Source organism: Haliaeetus leucocephalus, unplaced genomic scaffold (genome assembly GCF_000737465.1).
Source record: "Haliaeetus leucocephalus isolate CR32 unplaced genomic scaffold, Haliaeetus_leucocephalus-4.0 Scaffold830, whole genome shotgun sequence".
NCBI lineage: Eukaryota > Metazoa > Chordata > Aves > Accipitriformes > Accipitridae > Haliaeetus > Haliaeetus leucocephalus.
Window position 1 is genome coordinate 3,517,203 of NW_010973266.1, and position 25,413 is coordinate 3,542,615.

The 25,413-nt window shown below is 41.1% G+C and overlaps 1 protein-coding gene across 1 annotated transcript in view; it reads left to right on the forward strand.

Moving 5' to 3' along the window:
• The window catches only part of LOC104840765 (chromosome unknown open reading frame, human C10orf90), a 65,444-nt gene that overhangs the window by 31,896 nt on the left and 8,135 nt on the right, over positions 1-25,413 (forward strand). The window contains 5 exon segments of the mRNA XM_010581958.1: positions 1,822-2,908; positions 6,225-6,230; positions 16,275-16,559; positions 18,604-18,797; positions 19,775-19,973. Coding sequence (XP_010580260.1) covers positions 1,822-2,908; positions 6,225-6,230; positions 16,275-16,559; positions 18,604-18,797; positions 19,775-19,973 — 1,771 coding nt within the window.

A 25,413-nucleotide genomic window follows, 5' to 3' on the forward strand; every position in this document is an offset into this window, starting at 1 on the left:
GGGAGGAGGGAAGAATGAATACATATATTCAAGCAGAAAAAGGAAAAGTAAATTATTTAAAATATTGGTGCTTGAGTTTGAAGCTAATCAGGAGCATTTTTGACATGCCTTTGGACTCTTGCAGAATGTCTCCATCTGTGCAGCCCTTAACAAAAGAAATAAATGTCAAATTAACTACTGGAGTATGAGAGATGCATCCAAAATAAAGTATTTCAAAGAACATTCTTTTTTGGTGTGCTGTTGAAATCTTGGGGAAGTTGAGAGTTTTGGAAGGCATGCAAAGGTCTTAAACCTGTAGGTAGAAGTAAATGCAGTGCAGAAAATATGAGGCAAATGTTGTTACAAAGCATGAAAGAAACAAAGAAGGAAGAAAATGCTTTCCCTGGGGCTGTGAAATTATTGAATTGTCAAAACCACAGGCAGCTGGTTTAAAGAATTGATAAAATTTACTTGGCATTTCACCTCGTTAATAAACTCTTGATCTACCTCTACCTGTTTGGGTCCCCAAATCAGCCTTCCCAAGAGTCACAAAGGAGCCTGTTTTCTGTGTTGTTTCCATGCATGGAGCCCAGGAGACCAGGAATGGTTTTGGTTTTCCCCATGGGCTTTGGTGCCGTGTCCCGACTCCAGCACCCAAGCCGTAAGAAGGATGACCATGGCACCCAGGAGGTCACAACTCTGTCACTCACATAGTCTTCCTAGAGGAAGATGAATATTATGTTTTGTGAAATGCTTGTCAAGTACTGGCATTGATTATCGGATGATAGACACCCAGAGATGACTGAGATGAATTTGTAACAAGCAGGAGCAGTACAGCTAGCAAATGGCACCTAAACCCCAAATGAACTTGGATGAGCTTTCATTATGAAGCTAATCCTCAGATTTTTGCATGCCAGTTCAGTGGTTTTTTTTTTCTATTAGAATTGGGAGATCTAGGAACACAGGGCAGGAGCAATCTAATCAGCCAATTTACAGCAGCAATGAGATTAGGCCAGATGCTTTATTGCATGTGACTTATGTGACCAGCCATGTGGATAATAATAGCAGGAGATTTTAAACTCAGGTTAGCTTTAACGTAAAAGCACCTCCTTTGTCACATCGAGTGAAGTAATGTACGGTCTATCAAGATAGATGTTTCCTGTCACGGTTGGAAAAATGAATCTGGGCCACTGTCAATCACTCTTGGACATATGTAGTTTTACATCATTGATAGATGCCACCAAGTAATCACAAGTAAGAGGGAACTAATGAATTAAAACAGTACCTGGAGCCCTTATAGGTAATTATATCACTTTTGTGGGAGAGAACATGGAGAAGTTTTTCCATGCTTTATAACCGGTGAAGTTGTAGAGCAGTCATGACCCTGGTGCCCACATGTCCTCTGCAGCATGTGATGGCACATGTGGACCTTCAGGATAATGATCTGTAGTATATTTAAATGCATTTTAAATTCCAGCAGTCCATCATGAAAGAGCACTTTAGAGTCTGCAACTGGCAATTGCCTTTGACATGTCCATTTTTAAACAAACATAGCAGCCACAAATCCCAGCTGCGACAATGGGTTAAATACTGAAATAATTGTATAGAATACACATTTTTAAATTTTTTTGCGCCAGAGTGATAAGGTTTTCATTGAAGTCTCCCAGACATTTCAGAGCTGATTTCAAGAGCCTGTGTTTTTAAGTGACAAAACAGTTAGTATGAATAGAAAGTTAACATGAAATCTCAAACAAAACTGTCTGGTGTGATAGACGGTACATGAGAAACAGTTACATATATTATAATAGAGTACGTAGACAATATGAATCTTTTCCTTTGCAGGAATCTCTGTCATCACAAAATACAACATTGATTTCACCGATGATAGTCATTTCACAGATGACTGATGAGAATAAATCAAAAGAAAATTGGCCCGCTTTGCCTATGCAGTCCATGATCCCCCAGCCCAGAGCTTATCACACGAAGCAATCTTTGGCTAACCATGGTTCAGTCGGCATTAACAGAGTATTTATGGTACTTCCCAGCAGATTAGAAATTCAAGCATCTTTAGACAATGCCACTTCTCCATTGGACTCTCCCATCGCAGAGGAAAAACAGTGTCAAAACCAGCAGAAAGGGTTTGCCTCCATAACTATTACTGCCAGGCGTGTTGCTGTGGGCTCCAGCGACCCAGCACGTGGACCCGGGGCTGTGCAAGAGCCCAGCACCGTGTCCCCAACCTCAAGCAAAGTCCCTGCTGCCTTCCGTTGCTGGCCTCCACCCGGCAAAGCAAACCAGTGTGCCTCTCCATTAAAGATTTCTGAATCCTGCTCACAATTAGGCGAAGAGCCACGAAAACAGCTTTTTGACCCTGGAAACAAGGAGAACGGCGTGGGTCTTCAAAGCAGTGATGGGAGAGAGGGAGTACCACCTTCTTTCACCTCGTGTGTCCACCTTCAGGTTTCTCAGCAGTGTCCAAATACCATCTATTATTTAGACAAGTCGCTCAATGTATGCATTGACCAACCTCGAATTAACTACCAAAAAATTCATAGATCAGTGTTGTCCTTCCATATAAATTGCAGTTCGTCTAGATTAACAGCAGATGGAGTAGATGGCATAGCTAATGGAGAGCCAATAGAGGTGATATTTCAAACAAAGCTCCTAGGAGAAAACGAGACTCCACTCAGATCAAACTTGAGTGCCCACTTAACAGAAAATAATGTGATTAATAAAGAGAAAACAAATGAAGGCTATTTGGGTAGTAAATACCCTTTGCAAAGTGTCTTTGTTTCTGAACTTCCAGCATTTGTGGATATACCCAGAGGACCTAATAATGTAGCAACAACAGAGAAAGATGATGGTAAGCAGTCTGGCAGCTATCACGCTACATTTTCTCTCCAGCTTCCTAATTCAAGCGATGAGGCAGGTAAGTAATTTCCACAAACCTCAGTCTGGTGGAGCAGAGGTTCAGGCTGGAACAGACCCACCACAGTGATTTTATGTGAGCAGATAACAGTAATCCTTGCTTCTGCAAAGGCACGGTGAGTCAGAGCACAACCCAGACATTTTCAGTTCCAGGACTACCATGAATATATTTGCCATGTTAGTGTTGCATGCTGCTCATCAGATGATAGAGAAAGCTCTGCCTGTGTTTTCTGCATTAAACCTCTACTTTTAACCATTTATAATTATAATTTATTTTTCTTTCTCCCAGCAACATGCAAGCACTTAGCCTCTGAAAATAATTAGGTCTTTCTTTGTATAAGGGCTGAATTTCTTTTTTAAGAAGGAGATGGCTGCACTGAGCTTGGCTTCGTGCTCCTTGCAATTAAAAATGATCTTCTTTTCAGCTTTTATTTAGAAGGCTATAGTAATAAGCCTAGGCTTTTATAACTAATGGCTCCAGGTAAATGGTTTGCAAATCTTTAACGCATTTGTTTCAGACATCTCCAAGCATTTTGCAAACATAAGATTTTCTTTGCAACATTGCGCCCGGGGAAGGGAAAGGTACCGTGGGGATTGCTTCATGCCCAGAGTGGTACAGCTTCTGCTGCACTGGGCTGTAGCAGCTATTTTACAGTGCACTTGAATAACCACAGTGAAGTTTATCGACTCTCCAGGAAGGGAGTGTGGATGGGAAGAATGTCAATGAGTGAGTCTGGTTTTTACCAAAAGCACTAAGGTTAAAACTTACCCCCCATGTATCTCTGTGACCTTGGGCTACATTTAATTGCAATTACCCCGTTCTGATGTGGGCGGTTTGATCTAAGGGTCAGTATATGAACATAAGCTACTTCCTAAGATTCATTTGTACCTTCATTTTCCCAGTGTGCAAATGGGAAAAAAGCAAAGGATGAGAAGCCGCGTGCTGTCTCAGGGGCAGGACAAGGTACAAAAACCCAGGCTGCCCCATTCTTTTGCACCTTGGTGTTACCCCACTGCCATCAGTGGGACTGCTCCTGCGGTTGTTGAGGTGCAAATGGTGAGAAGGTGTAATCCAGGTTGTCTGTTGTTGAAGGGGAGATGGCACAGTGGAGAGCAGGAGAGGGGAGATGCCAACCGGTGCTAAAGGGTTTAGGGGGAGAAAGGTAAAGGGGTGAGGGTTGGTGAGGACCTTCCACTGACTGGCACCAGCAAATTAAGCATTTCAGCTTTGGACTTCATTGCATACCGTCCTAATTTCAAATAACAATGTCTTCCTGAAGTTTCTGTAGGAAGAACTTATGTATTCAAGGCTTTGTCCAACACCATCTAAGGTCTCTCTGTGATGTACCGCAGAAACAAGGATTAGAATAATATCGAGCCTTCCCTGGGCTTGGTGATACAGTGGTGGCCATGAAGGAATCACTTTTACTAGAAGTAATTAGAAAGTGAAATAGGACACTGCTCTTGGTTTCACAGTTTTACTAAAAAGAGGAAATAAGTGAGGTAACCAGCTCAGAAATACTGGTTTTTGAAAAAGGACTTCCACCATTTGTATACACAAGAATACAGGTGTAAATAAACATGGGAAGTGTTACCTTTTTAACTGCTTCCACCTTTTGTGTAAGCAATAATGTAGAACGTAAAGATATACATTTCTCTTGATCACACCCTTTGTAATATATATGAAGGTGTTTATCAGCTTACTACAACTTTCCTGTGTGAAATTTGTATAAACAGCCAGAATAATGCTTCAAAACAACAGTCTTTGTCTCCAGGATCCCCAAAGTAATGAGCTCTTGCATAGCCATCAGCCATTAAATGTGACAAATTATAAGAAACTTAGTTAAATGCATGAGACATCCTCACTGCTCATTAAAATGAAAGGCAGTTGCTATGATTTTAACCTGGGAGAAAATGAAAAAGTGAGTTCCCTTGGGTTCCGAAAAAGGGTGAAGAGAGGCAGAGAAGTGATCTCTAAGGTCCAATACTCCATTCTGGTGCAAACCTGCTACAGCCTGTTATATGGTTTTTTTCCTGGACTAGTTTTAAATATCTAAAGAAAGTTATAATGGGACACTGTTTCCTTCCTGCTTTTTGCTGTGGCGCTTCTGTGTATACAGCTGAATATTACAAGACCTGTATTGCAAGATGCTGCTTTATGAACACCGCAAAATAACTACCCCATCAGCAAAGTTGTTTATACCATTACAGATTCCCAATTCTTTTAGATATTTTTTCCTCCAGTGTATGCTAGCTCAAATCCATTCATATTAAGCTTTGGTGCGCTATATGTTTATGCAATAAAATGTTTGTGAGATGAAATGTTTAAGAAGAAGGAAGAACTAGCAAAGAAGGGGCAGTGAACAACTTTTGACACTGTGTAAATACTTTAACATAGTTATCTTATGGATGAAGGAACTGCGGACAGCACTTTGTCCATCACATTTCTGATGACCCAGAAAGTTTGAGTTTATATTAGTTTGCAGCTGTAGGCAATAGCTTCCTGCCAGCAGAAATACAAGTGGTAATAACATCACCATGGCAAGGAAAAAAAAAAAAAAGAAAAATTACTTTCGAGGCTAGACTTTTCTGTATGAAATCTGTAAATGTAGTTTCCAGGATGTATAGGCTGCCTTTTTAGGATCTGAAGTGGAATGGGCACCCAAATACTTCTCTGCTTTACAGGTACTGGGGCCAGGTTTGCTGTTTCCTTCCTATAGGGCCAGTTGAGTTATGGCCTCTTTGGAGTGTCTTTTTACTAATTTTTCACGTGGCTTCACTAAAGTAATGATGACTCTACTTATAGCATTACTCATACTACTTCATGTTCAAATCCAAGTATTCAAGACTTGGCTTTACGTGGACCTGGATAACCTAATCTAAGGCCCTGCTTTCAGCAGGAGGTTGGTCCAGATAATCTCCAGAGGTATATATTTCCACAATGTGCCACATATGAAAAGGATATTTTAGGAATATTAATGAAAAGTAAATGTTGGGCTATGCTCCGAATGGTAATTATACTTAGAAATCCAAATCTCTCAGACTCAGTTAGCGTTCAAAGCCATGTTTCATGCTATAGCATCCCAAGGATGGAATATGATCTTGTGATTTCACCGCTATGGACTGTATCTTCTACTGGCTCCTTTGCTTTGGGTATTTTGCTTCCATTATCTGGCAAGAAATTGGACTGTAAGTGCTGGAAAATCTATGTTACATGTGAAGTCAGACTTGAAATGTGGGAGGACATAGAGTGGTAGGACATAATTGTGCTTATTTTTAATGAGTGGACAGTATTTCAATCCCTTGGGCAGCTTAAGGAACGTGTACCCGTTAATGTGAAACAGCCCACTGAGAGCCACACGACCTACCTCAGAGGTATGACCAAGGGTAAGCCCAGGCCAAGCTCCATGAAGTCCTTGTCACAGGTGATGGATGTGCATCACCCTGCCTTCGGTCATGGCTTTTAACAAGCTGTCAGAACTTGCTAACGCTGCTTTTAAGTGAATGCTGCAATTTCCTTTACTGTCTGTAGCTGATGTCTCATAAATACAAGTTAAGTTAAAAATGAAGAGATTAGTCTTGTTTCTGCTGAAGACAGGAGCATTTTTAATCCCAATTTCTCTCCTACCTTTCATGAAGAATATATTCCACATGAACATCTAGTTTTCCATCCATCTTTTACAATCTATTACCTACTGGGCTCTACGCTGAATTATTAAAAAGGGGCAAAGAGAAGAAAATGGGACAACTTTATATTCATTTTGACCTCTTGATTAAACATTATCATCACTTTACTATGAAAGATTATAAATGCTAACATCTAAATTTATCTGTATAAGCTTAGATAATCGTAAACGCCTTGATGCCTGAGCACCTTCACAAACCTCAGCTATATTATAAACCTGAATAATTTCTGCTAACACTTCAACTTTTATAGCATCTACACTTTTGTTTTTCTTTTGTTGTCCTGCCCAAAACTGCTGTGCAGGGTTATTAAGGAAGAATAGCTGAGGTGGAGACAAATGTAAATCCTGTTTTGACAGTAGGTGCCCTGCTTGTTCCTGCAGCCCTGCATTGCGATGGAGAGGATGCGGAGGATGCGGCACTCAGTGCGAGGAGGGTGGAGGGAGATGGCAAAAGGGCGTCTTGTGAATCGCAGTTGTACGTAAACTACCCAAAAGTAGGGAAATCGGGATTATGAGGTATGCATGAGTCAGCAAAGGAAGGTGAATATGACGCGACGGTGATGGGCGTGAGCAGGGGCGGCAGTAAGCGCGGGCGCTGGGAACCAGCCCTGGCACAGGGGGGTTTGGGGGGACTGTATTGCCAGCATCACTTCTCCTGCAGAAGTCAGGAATGAAGCACTCAAGATGGAGAAGAACACACTTAAAGCAGTGAACAAGACAGATCAGAGAGCTGGTATTGTAGTTGCTTATACTTTTTTCCCAAAGAGAGTGGCAGGTGACTTGAAAGCATAATTTACTTAATTAAAGAAGCCCAAGACAGTGAATGGGAAAAACTGAGATGGGATCTGGGCTTTTGGGATGTTGAATGGCCCCAGATGATTATAGGCTTCTGTGTCCTTCTCAAACAAGAGTTTTATTAACAAGTGCTGAAAGGGTAAATAACTAAACTTTAATTTGTTTCAAGAGCTATTTTAATTTTTTTATGTAGTGTGCATGTCTATATATATATATATATACACACACACACTTGTACTGGATTAAAATCAGAACAGCTGGCACTGTGGGATTTCGATATGCTGCTACCTGCAAAGCAAAAAAATGTTTTTGTTTTAAATACCCATTGAAAAGCCCCTGGTATTTGAGGTGTTTGTATATCAAGGAAATATTTTTAGGTCACCTTTAAACTAATATATACTCATGGTAATCAGGATGGGCTAATGTAGGCTATCTTAAGACTGAAGACTATTAATAGTATTTACTTTCAGTTATTAAATAGTATTTGAAATATTGCAATGAATGAATGTGGCCTATCTGGTGTTCTCACCTCATCTTCTGTTTATGGGAAAGTCACCACTCAATGACCCAGAGTACAAGATTAGTGTGTGTGGGAAATATATATATAATGTATACATGAACAAGATATAATTAGACAAAAGCTGTTCCTTACAATATGGAATTTATTGTATAGAAACTTGAGTAGCTACAGCTGATGCTAATTAACTCTCCATCCTGAGAATGTGTACAGCAGTAGTGATGGTGAAGACAGCAGAAATGTGAAATATGGCACAGAAGATTTTACTTTAGCTTGCACCTGCTAAGGATGAGGAGCCAAATCTTCAGCTGATGTCAACCAATAGAAATATCTGCCTTCAGAGGAGTGACACTGATTTACATCAGCCAAGAATCTGGCCAGGGACGTTACTGACTTGGCATTATGGACATAGCAGCTGGTGCCGACTTGTTAAGAACAAAGGACCACATGCCAAAAAGCCCATTAAAAGGAGCTCCTTTGATGTTTCACTTCATCTGGTATAAATTTAAAATGGAGGAGGCTGTCAATTTTCCTTAGTCTAGACGTTTTGTGTCGTTGGGTCTGTGTCACACTGCAATGTGACCTTCATGTACTGTATCAGATGCTGAGAAATTGAGGAGTTGGTCCTTACAGATGCTGAAAACTCAGTGAGGAATTGGCAGTCCTCAGTTACGAGTGACTCTGGAAGATGCTGCCAGCCTTCGAGACAGACCCCAACCTGTGTGATGGGCAATAGGAGTTGCCTCTCCTTCTCTTGGAGCTTCTTTATTCATTTTTAGAAGGGGGGGATGCCTTCTCTTCTCTGGAGGGCCCTGGAGACAGAAGGATGTCTGCCCTGCTAATGATGTTATGGATAATATTTCTATGAGTTTCACTCATAAATTAGAATCATTTTCCCAGAGATGATCATATTGTCTGCTGAAGATCCAAATTAAAGTTCAGCTCTCTTTGTTTTGGCATGTGAAAATTAAGGGTTTGCTTTTTCTGCTGTTTTCCATCTTGTTCAGGGTGGACGTTTCTATCTTGAGCTGTCAAGAGTTGGTAAGAATGTGAGACAATTTGAAGTGAAAGACTCTGGAGGGGGCAAGTCACTCATTAGCACTCAGGGCAAGCAGTGGAGGACTGAATACTAGAAACATTAGAATAATGATTAAGAGAAAGAGATGGGCTATGTGGATTCAGTGACCGCATAATGCCACTGGAGTAAAGGGCCTCATTTTCCCCTTATTCACACTTGGTTTAAACGAGGAGCAACTCTTCTGCAGTCTGTGAAATGAGTACTTGGCTCAGGCTGGCTGCGGTAAATTATCAGAAAGAGCTGAACACCTAGGTGTCTTTTGACATGATGAGAATACCAAGTGGTCGATACATTTCTTACCCTGCAAATCACCATTTAAATGTTCTGAATCATCCTGATTTTTTTTTTAAAGCCACACTGCACCAAATTACTCCTTGAGTCACTGCAATAGTGCCTGATAGCTTCCAGCATGACATCCTTGAAATGCAAACATGGATGTCTAACTCTGAGATTTTTGTTATGTGGATGTTACAGAGAATGTCTCAAAAGCGCAGCAGCAAATTTCAAAGTATTTTCAATAACCACTTCCATGGTTCTTAACAATATGAACAGAGATCATCTCAGTCTAAGGACTAATTGTCTGAGAGTGTTGGGTTTGTTAAAGATGCGGCTTTGGTATAGCACGGCCAAAAAGGCATGACAAGAAAAACAATGATGATTTGAGACATGAGTCTGAAATCTAAGACTGATTATCTTCAATGAGAAAATAATTACCAGGTGCTTGACCAACCTCCAAATTATGAAAGGTTTAATGAAAAGGGAATATTTTTCCTTTTAACCTGTCCCAGCACATAGGAAGCAAAGGGGAAAAATGTTAGCAAAATATACAAATGCTATTGTCGACCAGCTGGGTATTGGGAACCCACTGGTGCAAGCAGGCAAATCAAATCATGTGGGTGGATTCTTTCCTGACCACTAAAATATTCTGCAGCGATAATACATTCTCGTGATCAGCGTGTAAGATGATCTCCTGCAGGTGCCAGGCAGGAACATTTCCTTTTTGTTCGTGCCCTCATTGCAAATTACGGTCTTCTTCCACCAAGCGTCTTCATGCGCAGTTGGCGTCGGTGCGTCACATCCTGTCCCGAGTAGCACGTTGCTACCCATTAGCTCCCTGAAATAAGTGGCGTTCCCTTATTTAACACCAAGAGAGAAGTTTGATTAATTATTTGCAAAATGTTTTGAGAAAATAAATTGGCAGTCACCACTGAGAGACTTATTGTTAGGTGCCGTTGATTAGCTGCATTATGGGATTGTTTGCTCTGAAGCCAAGTGTCGGACTACACTAATTTTGCCAAAAGCCTTCTGTAAACAAGCTGTTTCTTGACATCAAGAAGCTCTTCCTACTTTGGACTGATTATAGGTTTGGAGCCTAATAGCTCTTAGGTACACTTGATAAGCTTTCTCTTTCAAACGTGTACAACTTTCTACAGTCAAATATTAGCTTTTGCAAAAAGAAAGCATCATCCTTCTGAGAAATGTGTTCACAGCTGTCAACACCATTAAAAACAAAACCAAAAAAAACAACAAAAGAGCTAGCTAGAAAAAAACCCAACCTTTTTTGTTAGAGATAATTTTTTAATCTAGACTCTTAGCTTGAGGTGTTATTGATATAGCAAAGATAATTAAGCCTTAGCTTCACCAGGCAGGGCTGTTTGAAGAAGCATTAGTATAGGTACAGTGACATGTTCGTCAGGAGTAACAGTCTGGCTGATTCTCTCAGTTCAAGCTTGCAAACTTGCCTCGACTTTGGGTCTTGACAATTCTGGGAATGGAGCTAAGGACGTGGCCCAGCCCTGTCCTTCAGGATCCAGCCCCAGGTTTTTTTATTGAAAGGTAAATCCAAGACCTCATTAAGCATTGCATTTGGATCAGGGAGCATGGGAAGAGCTACACTACTGTCAGGATTTTTTGCAATTCGGAGAGTTTCTATGGGTGCTAATGCTGAACAGCGGCTGACACTGCGTCTTGCAAACGAGTCATTTGACAAACATCAGAAGGCGGTTAGCGACAGAGGTTTCACTGCTGGTCAGCAGAAATTTTAGTAAAAACATCTGAATTTTGTAGTACTCCTTGCTGACTGCAGCTTGTTGACTGATCAAAAGTGATGTCTTTTCCTTGGCAGTGATCTGAACAATAAATTATCCATCCTATCTTCCATCCCTTGACAAACACTGAAATAACTAATAATATTGTCAATGCTCTCAGTGTTTCCATTTTTCTGTGTTACCAGGCTGTTGAGATGATGTGGCCTGTTTACTTACATCTGAGATCGTATGGCTTAGGAGTGGTAATACTTGATTCATGATAGGAATTGAGTCATCAGTCTTTGTCATCAGGAGGCTGGAGTCTTGGTTGGGATTATGGATCGCTGCCTGCCTGCTTGAGCCGTGTGTGGGCTCTGTACAACCTACGCCTACATACACCTGGGTCTAAATCTCGAAGAAGGTAGAAGTTTCTTACAGTAAAAGACTGTTAATTGCTGCTCCTCTCTGCTTGGGGTATTGGCAGCGTTAGCTCCCCTCACGGAGGTCTGGGAGAGCTCAGCAGCCCAGGGCATGGGGCTTTTATGAAATTAAAAAAAAAATAAATCCCAAAACCCAAACCAGCAGGTGGTCTATAACGTAAAGCCTACCTACAGTGGGGATGTCTGATCTCGTTAATGACACACAGTGAATCAACGCTGTGTGTCTCCTTCCCCAGCCACCTCTTGTCAGGCTTGCTTGGTGGTCGCGGAGGATTTGTGGTGCTGCGCATCTGTTAAAATGAGCTTTGGCCAATTCCAAAGCAGCACTTTGTCATGAATTGTTGAAAACCCACGCTGAAACGCTAGGAAGAGTGTTATGCGAAAGTATGAAAAGCTGCATTATCCCGCTGTAAAGTGAAAAAAAAAAAAAGAAGTAACAACGGAAAAGGGTATGTTTGCCTGAATTGTCCGTGTTTCAAGGAAAAGCAGGTTTAACCTGCTGTAATGCAGGGTCACTTCCTGTTAGCAAAACCCCCTGAAGGGAGAGGGAGGAAAATGTAAAAAGATACTTTACAGTAAAACAATATACTTATTTTGCTCAGAGATCAAGGACTCTTTAAAAAAAAGAGCTTTTGAAAACCTACTCCTGGTTTTACAGAATATTTTTAACTCCTCCAATATCATATGGTTTTCACTAAGGCATTATTTAAAAACTGAACTGTTGTCTTTTTCTTTCTTGCATAGGGCAATAATGACTTTTCTCTAAATGTAATTATGATGTTCTTCCTTAACTTTTTCTCCTATATGCAGCTGAATTTTTACAGCTAGGGTCTATATTCACTGAATTTTATTAACAGAGTCATTCAGCTTTCTGTTTCGTCAAGTTTTGTTCTCCTGTATCTCCCAAAGCATTACACTTGCATGTCTTTGTTCATTAGTTTTAAAGTCTTTCTTCAGCTGCGATAATAGAAAAAACATATATTGCTAGTCATCCAGTTGCAATTCTAGCTGTTCTCAGAGGGGCATATATATTTCAAGTTTGGTGCGTGGGGATTTAGATATACAATTCCAGATAGTCTTAATGAGAGTAACAGTCCTAATTCCCCACACAGTATATTAAAAACGATTCCAGAATGTACAGAGTGAAACTCTGTGATCTTACCTTTAAGTACCTTTGCCTTTTTCTTTTTTTCTAAATATCATTTGCATCTGCATTTGTTAGTTAAGGTAATTGACAGCTGCTCTGAGGATGAGGGAGTTGATCTTTGGAGCCCATGTCTGGTTTGCTTTGCTGTGTTTTCCTGGGGATTGGCTGCACCTGGGTGTACCTTTGGAAGTGAAAGGTTAATTCAAGAGGGAGTTAGAGGAAAGAATTTACCAAATTGGCTCCATTATTATTCTGATTGCCTTCCATGTTAGACAAGAACAAAGCTGCACCTTTTCTTATTGCCTTAATTAACTACAAAAAAAAAAAAAAAATCCCCACCATACTGTGAATCTAATAAGGATTCAGATTTAGTTATAATATTAGTACAAGATCTAAGGAAGACACTTTTCATGCAGAAAGGATGCAGTGGGTTTATACCTGAATTTCATAAGGAATCTTGCTTTAATTCTTTCTTAGACATCCTTTTGTTGTCATGAAATGCTAAGAAGTAGCCATCATCTTTTTTTTTAATCTTAGACCCCATTCCTAGTTTTGTTCATGGCTTGCTTTTCTTTCTCTCCAATCCACATCTTTGCGGGAATCCCCAGTCCTTACGGGCAGAATGTCACTGGTGGCATTTCTTTTGGCAGGGAAGGGGTGCAGTGCAGGAAGGAAGGCTGTCTCCATTTGCACTATATGTAAGAAAATTCCTGGGGCTTAATTCTCAGTTCTTGAAGGTTACTGTACTTACACTTGGAAGCCAATATCCACAAATAGCTAGTTTGGTAGTTAGGAGTAAATGGAGTGTGAATACTCCAGGCAACTCTTCTTTCTTTTGTTCAGATCCATATTCTAAGACGTTAGAGAGGAGAAATGTGACTTACAGACAACTCCTTCACTCACTCCGGTCTCCACTGTTTTATTCTGGTACCTTGCAGCCCATTTTCACCACCCTGTCGATGCATTCTGTAGTTTTGGATACCAATGCCCAGCCATAGCAAATAACCTCTCTGGGGACACAACAGTGGTTTGAGCGGTCTAACAATCTCAGCGAAGAAGCTGTTTGGCTTCACAACACACACATTTGTTGCACAGACCGTTTCTTGATATGAAAGCAAATTATCTCCTAGTGTGATGCTGCCTTGGCTGAGCAGAAACTCTTTTCTCCTTTCCACTTTCTTTTCTTCTCCTCTCTGCTTTCTGCTGGCCAGTAAACTACTTTAATTTAAAAGATGATTTAAAGAGATAATCTGTTTTCCATTCAAGTTCTTTCTGTGGCTTAGCTCCCCTCTTTTTTTTTCCCCTCTATCCTTCTAGTATCTTGGCTGCCTTTGTGAAAAGACTTCCTTCTCTGCCGCTCTGCAGTTACTTAATGCTACCTGCTGCTTTCTTCATCTTCTACCATGCTGCCTGTTTCTACCTCCTCCCACAAACACTCTTTGATGCCCATGACCACATTAATCCGTCCCAAGGTTTTTTCCCTCTATATGTCACAAAGCATTTGTAGAAACACAGCGTGTAACTGCATGTATGGGATGGGTGAGGGAATGAGGGAACAGGTCACTGTATACGCATGAACTCCAGCTAAGTGTATGTGCAGGGTAGGGTCTCTCCAGTTTGTTGAGAGTATTTGCATCAAAACTAATTTCATCTGAGAAGAGAGCTAAGTTTTGACAAAAGATAAGGCAAATATTTGCAATGTGTGAAAAGTGAGGAGAAAAATAAGTTATACCAGAGAGAAGAGGGAGAGCTTGGATGCTAGCCTAGAATTTGGGAGCTCTGTGTGAACTTCCTTGCTTTGACCAGATTTTCTGTATGCCTGTGGAATTGCTTAGGATGGGAGTTATCTCAGTGAAGTTAATTAGAAAAAAGTTAATTTTTCTGTCTATGCTGATCTTTAGGGATCCCTCACTAGAGAATCCCCTGAGAAGTTGACTCCTGTCTGTATGGTCAGTCCAGTTTACAGAAAGAAACGTAAGATGTTAAAAGCTTTCTAATCTGAACAGAAAGGGAAAACACTAGATGTTGTACCTTAATGCCTCTGATTTCCCCAGAAATACCAAAAGGATGACCAAAAAGAAATATAAGTCATTCAGATCACTAAAATGCATACTAAAATAATTTTGTGGCAAAGAATATTTCTCATCTATTGTGAGTGGACTAAGGACTGGGAAAGTGAACTGAAAACTTCCCGCACCGCACTGCAGGATCCAATTTTACTTAATGACTATGAGATAAGGAAGTGTCTAGCGTGATGTGCCATCTCACCCTTTCTCATGGATTGGATCAAAGGAGAAAAATACTTCTAATCTTCCTTCTGTCCTCAGCCAAGACACTGGAAAGAAGTGTTTAGAGAGGGGCAGCTGCTGAGAATGAGTCAGCAGAGAAAAGAATTATGTGGCTGCTTTTTAAAAAGTGTTTCCCATGAAACACCAGTCATTTATTAAACATTTTATGTCCACAATATCAAACGGGACAATCCCTGCCTGGTTTGTTTAGGTTTATGGTTAGGTCTGAAACCAGTTGGTTTTTTTTTCCTTCTTTCAGAATTTTTTAATAGCTGTTGAATATTTCCATCTACATAAATCTTTAGGTCCCGGGTCAGCCTGCGACTAGGACTGCTAATAGGCAATTTATGCACGATTAAGAAGACAGAGCAGAGTCATGCTGTGTGCATGGCCTTGTGGGTGCCTGCCTACTGGGAACCACTGCCAAGTGGTTTATAGGGACATAAAATAATTCCCATCTGCTCCTTCTTTCTCTCCCGCTTCCTGATCCTGATGCCCTTTCTGTGCTGTCCGTATTTCTTTGGATTTCATTTCCTGATTTTTTTTAATTTTTTTTTATTTTTTTTTACTGTTCTACCTCTTCTCCCTTCAAAACTCTGTCTAAAATGTGCCTTGAAAAATGGACACTTCTGTGCGCTTATTTGCCCACACTCTCAGTTTTCTAGGGTTTTGCTGGCAGTAGCGGTGGTCAGCTTGAATCATCTGTCAAGGTGTGCAGAGCACAGAGCTTACCCAGCCAGCTCTGTCACCTTTGACATGGCAGGGTCCTGCAGTTGTAGCTGCTGTGCAACATCCTTCTCAGCACAACGATTTCAGGGGAAAGCGTACCTTGTACAAATCGGACCTTTTTGCTGCTGGTTCGTGCTGCAGCTTTGCACAGAGGTAGAACAGGGACTAGAAAGGTTGGAGATGGGTGATGCTTCTGAGGCAGCCACTCCGCTACCGAGAGGTGAAAACCCTGATCCGAAACTACTTGGACCTCAGTTTTCATCATAGCCACTCTTGGATCTGTAATTATAATCTTGACCAGGTTTAACCAACCTAAAATGTTCCTTTCAAGTGAATAAGAGACAAGACAAAGACACATAGCATACCTTTTATGTCAGAGGTATCTTGACTCCTTCCATGCTGCCCATCGGAGCGTGTATATATTATTTAGAACGGCAGTTTATTTTTATGAAGAGTATCCTCTGTGATTATTTCTATCGGTAACATTTTGTTGCAGTACAGCTGCATGGCAGCCATGATAAAATTTGTATCAGTTACAACTTTTAAAATATACGACTGAAAGCAGTTTTGCAGGAAATAAAAATTATGAGGACTAGAGGACTGAGAAGAAAAATGTTCCCGTGTTACAGAATTTGGGCTTGTTTTTTCTGTCTTTCACAGAAATGCTGTCAGGAAGCAAGAAGAAGCAACGGACCATGGGCAGGAGCAGCGGAACGGCCTCTGGCTCTCTTCCAGATACAGCATCCAGAAAGGCAATCGTTGCTGCTACCGATGGCTCATCGAAAAAGAGAGATCCCTGCAAAGACACCTCCAGATCCAAAGAGATCCAAGCACAGGGCATCCTGAAACCAAAAAAATCTGTCTCCAGTAGTATGTGCAATATAAAAGCTTCATCAAGGATCCTCTCGGAAGAAAATGTTCACAGGCAAAACCAGCTCCTAAAAAGTAAGGTACAAATCCTACTGTGGTTGTTAGGAATATGGTTTCAATAATAAGATGAGATCAGTCTCAAAGAAAAAAGTGAAATAATGGAAAGTCAGTCCATTTTTGTCCAGCTTTAAGTGCTGAGTATGAGTCATCTGGTGAGAGATCAATCAACTAATCTGACTGTATACATTGCTATGGTTAATAGAAAACAAGATTAAAATGAGAAAGATAGGCTTACTTTGTAAGAAGATTCAATAAAATCTTGAAAAAACATTAAAATTGCAGAGTCAAGCATTCCCAGTCCAACCAAGAAACACCAGAAGTGAGGTTATTTTTACAACCTTGTTCTGGTACCTTTCTTTCACTACTGCAAACTTTTTTTTTTTTTGACACAACAGCCTGAACTATGTGGTGCACAGGCATAGCACGAAATACCTTGTTTGGAGAGGTTGTCATGAAGAAAAAAAAAAAGAAAAGGTTTAACAATTGATTATCAACAAGGTTTCAGCATGTAAAACATAATTTCTTCTAGTTCAGCACTGGTTGGGATGTCTTACTTCCAACATTTATTGACATAGCTAAAATGGAGATGGCACAAGCAGCTGTATTCATGCATAATGTATTTTTGCAGAAGACAACTGCTAATATACTATAGATTAATTTAGCTTTAGTTTCAATAGGTTTGTGAGAAATTTACTCCAAGAATAACTTAAAAATTCTATAGTGGTCATATAGCCTTTTTTTTTTTTTTCTTACAGCATTTTGTCTTACAGGTTTTTTGTAGGCAGGTAGGCAAAACTTTTTCATTACTGACTATAAAGCTACTGAATATAACACCCGTTTAGATGAGAGAAGCCTACATTCTGCTTTCAGTGCCTGAAGTTAAATCATGCCATTTCACTAACTGGAAGTGACTTAATTTTACAAAAGTAAAGCAGCCACCGAGATCTATCAAAGATAAAGTTAATTGACATCTCTGTAAACCTGGCTTATCGAGCGGTTTAATTTCATGTTCACAGGTTTCACGTTTTTTTCCAAAATGGTAACAAGAACAGTATTAGGGAGGAAATACAGTTCAAACTTTTATAAGGCAAATGTACCCAATGCAGATCATTTTAATATTTTTTATAAGTACAATATAATATGTACAATATGTCATAAAGAGGAAAATATTTTAAGTTTATTGTAACCAAAAATTGAAATAAAACAGTAATGGGCTTTATTCCCAGATATTTAGTTCTAGAAATCAAATTATTTGGCAAGGAAGAAGTACTCCAGTATGACTTTTCAAAATAGTTCACATGGAGCTCTTCCGAAGTTCCTTTGTTATTTTGGATTAATTCTGTCCTCTAAATGAGAATCTGTCAACTCTGATTTTTGAACACATAGCCTCTTTTGGTCCTAATTTGTGCAGGGAGTATAAGTCATAGAGCATTAAAGCTTAATTATAAGTGTAGAAAATCTTTTTTTCTCAATGTGAATTGACAGCTTTCATAATAATATGCTATAATGCACATTAACCTTTTGTTTATGTTTTTTTTCATGGACTCTTTCCACTGGCTAATGAATATATAGAAATGATAGAAAGCAAACCGTATTATCAGCAAATAAAAAAACAAGACTAGTGTTTATGAAAGTCTCAGTATGGTCAAAGAGAGACGATATGTGATTAAGGTCCATAACAAGATGTTATTTCCTACAATACGTGCAATAAATTGAAATGAACTCAAACTGCAAGTCGCAGCATGATATCCTTTGGTTTCCATGATGCAACTGTGTTACAGAAGTGTCTTGCTTTTGGGAAGTGAATACCCGTGGAGTTAAGCATCCGAGCGCTTTAATTATGCTTCAGTGTGATGTCTGGCTTAATGTGAAAGATACTCTTGGTGTCACAGGGCAGTGAGTAGCACCTATGATTAGATTTGATCTATTCTGCTTAATGAGGCCTATTAATAATACCTTGGCATTCTTATTTCAGAAATTGCCCTCTATGTCTAATGAGGTGGAGAACCCAATAAAAAATTAACCATGCACTCTTAATGAACTTTTAAATCTCTCAAAGGTGATTATGAATTCTGCGGTTCAAGTGACAAAATAAAGGAGCACAAGGAGGAGGATGAGCGGGAGCGAGCCAGCAGGGTAACACTATCCACAGCTCGCTCGCCAGATGTTACTCGAGAGAAAAACGATGCGCTCACCCGGCCAGAAACTGGCTCCCAGACTGAGAAAACTCCACCAACCCCACAGACGCTGCGGGTAAAATATCAATTTGTTGTTATTGCTGCTGTTAATATGGGGATTGATTTTTATTTTTTAATTTTTTCCCTTTTTTCTTTTTTCTTTTTTCCTTTTTTTTTTTTTTTTTTTTAATGGATGGTGTTTGTTCCCTGGGAAGTGGCTGAGGCCAGAAGTTCACATTTCCTTGATTTTTCTCCTTTCCAACGAAGTTTTGGTAGCTTGCATTAGCTGCCAAGACTTGTTTGGCTGTCTGGTTGTAAAAGCTCCCCATTCTAAGCCCCACCTGCCCATCCTGTAGAGGAACCTGGTAAAAGTTTGGCGATTCACAAATTTCCCAAAGGCACTTTTGAAATTGTACCTTGAAACTGCCAATTTCCCCAACGCGCACGACATCCCGCGCCACGAGTGGTGGATGTGGTGTGGATGTGACCCCAGGTTGATACGAAGCCCCAGCAGCAGATGTGTTTTCGTGCCTTCTCCTCTGGCCCGTGTTGCAGACCAATCTCCGTTCCTGTCTTCTGTCCTAAGACATTCCTAAATGTTGAAGCAGCCTTTGACTGGAAAGCATTTTCTTTCTGGATCATTCATGAATAGATCTGCATGACAATCTAAATAAACAGGAAAGTTTGTGAACTGTCAGTGACAAGCTGCTTCGGAGATGGGGTGAGACAAGGAAATAGGCAAAACATCAAGGACTTGAATTTGGATAACTTCTAAAAATACGTAATTCAAAACCTTTTGGATAGGTTTTCTGAAAGTTGGGGGGGGGGGGTTCAGAAATTCTCAGTTGTCTGATCTGGAAATTTCACACCAAGGCAGCTTTCTAACAGTAAAAGGAAGTCAAGACAGACGGGAAGGCAGATTGCTAACTTTCATACGGACAAGCAATCATTTTCTTTGATAATCTCTTACTGAACCCAGTTAGTTGCATACCTCATTTTTTCCTTCTTTTTAATTCTTTTAAAACCAAGAAGCGGTTTCTCTGTTTCATTTAGGAAGCGCTAGAAACCCATAAGCCTCAGTTCATCTCTCGTTCCCAAGAAAGGCTGAAGAGACTTGAAAATATGGTCCGGCTGAGGAAAGCCCAGCAGAGCAACGCTCCTGCAAGCAACCAAGGAGCGCTTGTTTGCAAGCTGTCCTCAACATCCACTGCAAGCAAAAAAAAGCAATACACCATTCCTCACCCTCTCAGCGGTAAGTTGAATGGTGACCAGCACCAGGTCTGCAGCTGTCTTTGAAATCTTGCCACGTGTATCGCATTTCCATATTAACTTTGTGAAAAAATATGAGACCCGCTGCTCCTGTTTCACCCTGCTCCAGCATCCATCCTAATGCTCAAAGCAGAAAGTCTCTGAAGCACAGAGACGGGTTAGTGGGGATGAGGTGTTGTCCATGGCAGTGGTAGAAGACTTTCTTGGGGACTTTTTGTCATTCTCACGTGCAGTGGTGTTCTTCGGCATGACACAACTTACTGCTAGTTATGGAGGTGATAGCAATAAATGGCATTTCATACCTCTCACAGCTCACAGAAAGACCAGTTTGGGGAGAGAAGTGACAGGTAGGGGGACGGGTGGAATTTGGGAGTAGAAGCCCCAGTCCGGTCTTCTCAGCAGCTTCAGGTGTGGACTTGCCACTTGACTCCTGAAGCCCTCAGCAGTGAGGTAGCTGTGAGACAATGCTTGTCTGCCCAGCAGCTCTATGCAAGGCTGCTAAATCAATGGATCTAAACTCTGTGATTCCCTAATTCAGGTTGATTAGGTTGTTTTATTACCCTAGTGGTAAACAGACTCGATATCCAGTGAGTAAAGCAGTTCTCTCTGAGAAGTTCCCTCGCAGCTCCCTCCCAATAGCACCTCTGTAAATATTACCTAGCCGCAAGACGTTAAACAAATTACTTCTGTTTTTATTTTCTTTTTTTTTTTTTAATTGCCATCTGGCTGTTATTTAATTCAGTTGACTAAAGAAAAAGATTTATTTGTTTGGTTGGCATTCCTTTTTATATTTTCCTTTTAAATCCCTGGCTGTTTGAAGCCATCTTATTCTACTGAAAAGTAAATCAATTGAAAACATTAAACAACTAGATGGGTCACCTGGAGGGAGCAGGAAAGAAAATCTTTGATGTCCTCAACACTGGGAAACATGTATATGTTTTTTTGCTCCCTGGGGAATGAGACTGGGTGCAGGAAAGCTGGGCGCAGTCCCCATCTGGGGGCTCTTGGCATGCTTTGCATTGGAGAGTACCAATTTCTATCACTACAGCTGTGCCGTTTATTGTGGTATGACAGAGTCTACCTTCCATCAGATACGTAATAGGTTGTACAGTAAGAGCTAAAGAAGCATAAGTAAACAAAGCACAAAACATGAATTATATTTTAAAGAGCTGATAAAATTCATTCACCACTTCAATTATCCAAGTTAATTTACTTGGGTTCGGATCTCTCAAGGCTGGGCTGCCCTGGGCTGTTGGGGGTTCCGCGCCAGCTCTCCCAGCAGGCAGTGGCACAGGCCAAGGCTTTGTCATATATCTCAGAAGAAGTGGTAAGTATCTCCCCCTTTGTTTGGTCATCTTCGAAAGTCCCCCAAACCACTCTGCAAATACTTTACGAAACAAAAAAATGAAGGCTTAAACCTATTTCTCCTTATATTATAATTAAAGATTAATCTTTATGCTTGTTTAATGAGTAATAAAAGCATAATATTGAAATATATTCATTAATTATTCAAGTAAATTACCATTTCCCTCTTTTAGTGCTTGGTCATTAAGGATAAATTTGTCTAAAGAGAATCTTTAGTTTCTGTAACTCATCTGCCTTCACGTAGCCACATGTAATATTCTGTTTGTGAGATCTTACTATTTTTATAATGACAGAAGTGTCACATGTCTGTTATTTAAGCAGAACTGTAATTAATATTGGAAATCCTAGATCCCTGATAAAGCACAACTGTGTAGGCTGTTGTTCAGAGGGCTCTGTAGGAGTGTACTGAGTATATTTAATTTGCTCTGAGTCCTGACAATTGGTATTTTAGGACTTCTCCTGGTGGATGCTATTGTGCAGAAGGATTACTATCATTAATGAGTCCCAGAGTGGGGGATCTTTGTTTCCTACAGATGCTCCCAAGCTTTTCTAGTTGCAATGCCTCTTGCAGAAGAGGCGAGAGCTTTCCCCTCGTGCTCGCCAGGAGCACTGGCTTCCTTCTGATGTCTCTGCGGATCACAGCGGGGTCACAGCCTTCTCCTTCCCTTCTGCCTGCCCCCAAAGCTGGAAGCAAGAGAAGTTATCGTTTGTTGTCATCATTATTCTGTATTCTCTGGAAAAGCCAGTTTAGCCTGTAAAATGTGCTTTTAAAGCAAGGATTTTGTGTTGTGTTTTAGAAAACAAAAGTAAAATGAAAGGAAAACGTAGCTGTAGTCCAGGTAGGGATGCAAGCACAGTTTCATTTACTGAGATGGGAAGTGGACATCAAAATCCCAGTGATTTAAAGATGCCATTTCACATTACGACCTGGTGTGAGGGAGGCTGTGGGCACCAGCAGCAGTGTCACCGCCTGCTCGGTCGCTGTGCGTGGCCCATCTGCGCCCCCATATTTCAGCTGGATCTAGCAGACGCTGCTTTTTAAATTAACTTTTTTTTTAAATTAGGATTCCCTCTTTGAGTTTTTATCAGATCAAACGACCGATCCAGCTCGTCAAACCGTTGTGATGGGATGAGCGGGCGCGGGGGAGGCGAGAGGGAGGGTGGGAGATGGCGAGGGAGGAGAGCAGCACCGATTCCCTTGGGACCAGCCTCCCATTTTTATGGGTGTACCGAGACCATACCCTTCCCAAACAGAGCTCCAGGGCTGCTCGTGTACCACACCCATGCACAGATGACACCAAAAGCTGTCTGCCAGCCAAAGCCAGCTGAGCAAAGGAAACATGGCAGGGTTCATCCCTGACCGTGTATTTCAAAGCCAGCTTTTCAACAGGTAGAGACCCTAGGATCACAAAGTGCCCAGAAAAGGAAAAATATCCTCAGTTGTGTCTGTAGGTCCAAACACAGAAAGTCCTGAATGCCACCTCCATCTCCGGCTATGCCTGGTCGTGAGTTGGTCGTGGTCCAAGAGCAGCTGACTGTGACACCAAAGCCGGGGACAGGGGCTGGTGGCTGAGGCTCAGTGTTGTGTTATCCCAACCAGTGCTTTCCAGCATGGTCCAGCTGCCTGGGGTGCACTGGGTGACATCAGAGGGCACAGACCTGCCGTACATCCTCCCTATGTCACCATGGATATTCCTGTGGTCATCTGAAAGCCTGTGTCTGTTGCAGTCACTTATAAAGGCCAGAACAGATATTAGACCTCAGCCGTCATTAGAAGTCAAGGGAACTGGGCACCTCACACTTCTGTGCACGCAGGGCAGTTGCTTTGCCATGTCCTCATAGCCGCTGGTATTTTATTTGGTACTAGTATTACTGGTTCTCCTGTTCTCCCTGCTAGTCTTAAAAAATCTCTGCCAAATGCAGCCTGCCTGCAGGTTTCTTGGTCTCAGGACGCCAGCTGCTCTTACACAACATCACACATTGAAACAACATCTGAAATTAAGAACCCAGGAGGGTAAAATGATAACCTGGAAACTTGCTTAAGTATACAGCATTGTATTGATGGCACCACTAGGCTTCAGGGTATGATCTTGTGGTTGGTTTTTTTTCAGTCTGATAGTTTCCTCCTTTCTCTTTTTTTCTCTTTCCTTATGTCTTTGGGATTTGAGGAGGTAGAGGTCTTTATGGCTCTGAGGTTCATAGGGCTCATTGCCAGCACACCCTCATACGTTTTCCAATGGTCTTTTTTGTAAGAGGAGGTTGTTCTGATGAGTTTAATTTCCACTGACCCCGACACAGTGACCCCAAGGATGGATTATAAGCGCATTTGTGGCCGGGCAGGAGTCGAGTGTCTCTGTGCAACCCCGAGGTGCTCGCAGAGCAAGTCGCTGCAGCATCCTTGCTGCAAGCACTGGCAATAACATTAGTTATCCGATTAGTTTTCCACCACCGGAGGATATTCCCTGACCCAGTTCCCCACGTACGCATCCGTGCCCGCACGGGAAGGTGGCACAAGAAGGGGAGAGGTGGGACTGCCTCCTCGGGTGGCAGCCTGTCTTTATGCAGGCATAAATGGGGGTTAAACCGCAGCCCAAGATATTTGCTGCAATATCTCTCTGAAATAAGCTTGTTACATGCACTTCACTGTGGACTTGCAGCTTTTATTTCAACAAAATAATTTCCAGCCAGAGCAATGACCTTCAGAGATTTTTCTTCCCCTGAGATTATTCTGACTAAAGTGTCTTTATTGATAATATGAAATTATTAGCTAGCACGGTTTTCCAATGTTTTGACAGTGTTGTTGCAACTTTCGTTTCTTGTAGGAGAAAGAAATAATCGCTATTCAACATCATTTCTATATAAATACCAACATCTGTGCAGTTTCCATTTACCTTCTCATCCGCCAAAAAAAAAAAAAAAGTTGTTTACCATTTTTAGTTGTAATTCCTGAGCAGGATTTTACAAATTCTGAAAGTAATCTTAGAAAAACAAAAATGTTTATCCGGCAGAAGATTTTATCATCACAAGAGCACTTTGAAGGCGGAGAACCTGCAACTCTCACGCTAGCCTTTGTGCTGTGTAATGTGTACTGCTAAATTTCGAGAGTGCTAATTAGTCCAAGATAGACTACTCTGCTGTTGACTATGTCGAACAAATTAGAGATCCCACTGTGACGAACTGAATAGAAACAATGTTCAAATAACTGGATTTAAATCTCTAAAACCGTAATGTAATTACTTCAGTGACAGGACTACCAGCTGTTTATAGGCCCTTAAATCTGCATAATGAACAGCCTTGTGATCTTAGTGTACACAAGCACTTTCCGAGGTTTAAAAAAATTTCTCAGGCACATATGGTTTTTTCGTACCTTCCATTTTCCTTTCCTTTGAGAGGGTGGTGGTTCATTGGAAATGGCAATATAAGTTGAATGTTACCATTCAACCCCTACCGCGGTGCCTGCTGTGTTTCTCTGGATTTGTATCCAAATCCTGTATCTTTAGTAATATTTTGGAAACAATTTTATACCTCCTCAGTGGTGCTTCTAAACCTTTCCAAAAAGCTTTATTGTAACTGCAAAAGCCTGGAGGGCGAGGATTGCTGTTTGTTTGTTTGTGTTTTCAAGGGGTTGGTTTCTTGAGAAGCTCTACGCCAGGGAGGTTTTTATTGGGACTGTAGAGAGAGGAGAAAACGGCAATCAGAGAATTTGCAATAAGCGTGCAGCCGGCAAATCCTGCAGCTGCTAACGTGCATCCTCCTGGTCTTCGGACGCCATTGGCGGCTGAGGAGATGTTTGCAGCCACCAGCCCATCGCTGTTCATGTGTGACTTTAGTTGTGCCATTTCTCGGGTTCCTTTTCCCCATCAAAACTCATAGTGCCACTGATCCTGGAGGCACCTGGCCTCTTGGTTAAGGCTGACAGCTCTGAATAAAGACTAAGCTGCAGTCAGGTAATTGAATTAGGAAGAGGAATGACCTATTTTTATGATATTATTATTCATCACGTTGATTAGAGCAGTGCCCATGAGTCAGCTAAACAGGGCAGCACATTGCAGGTCACT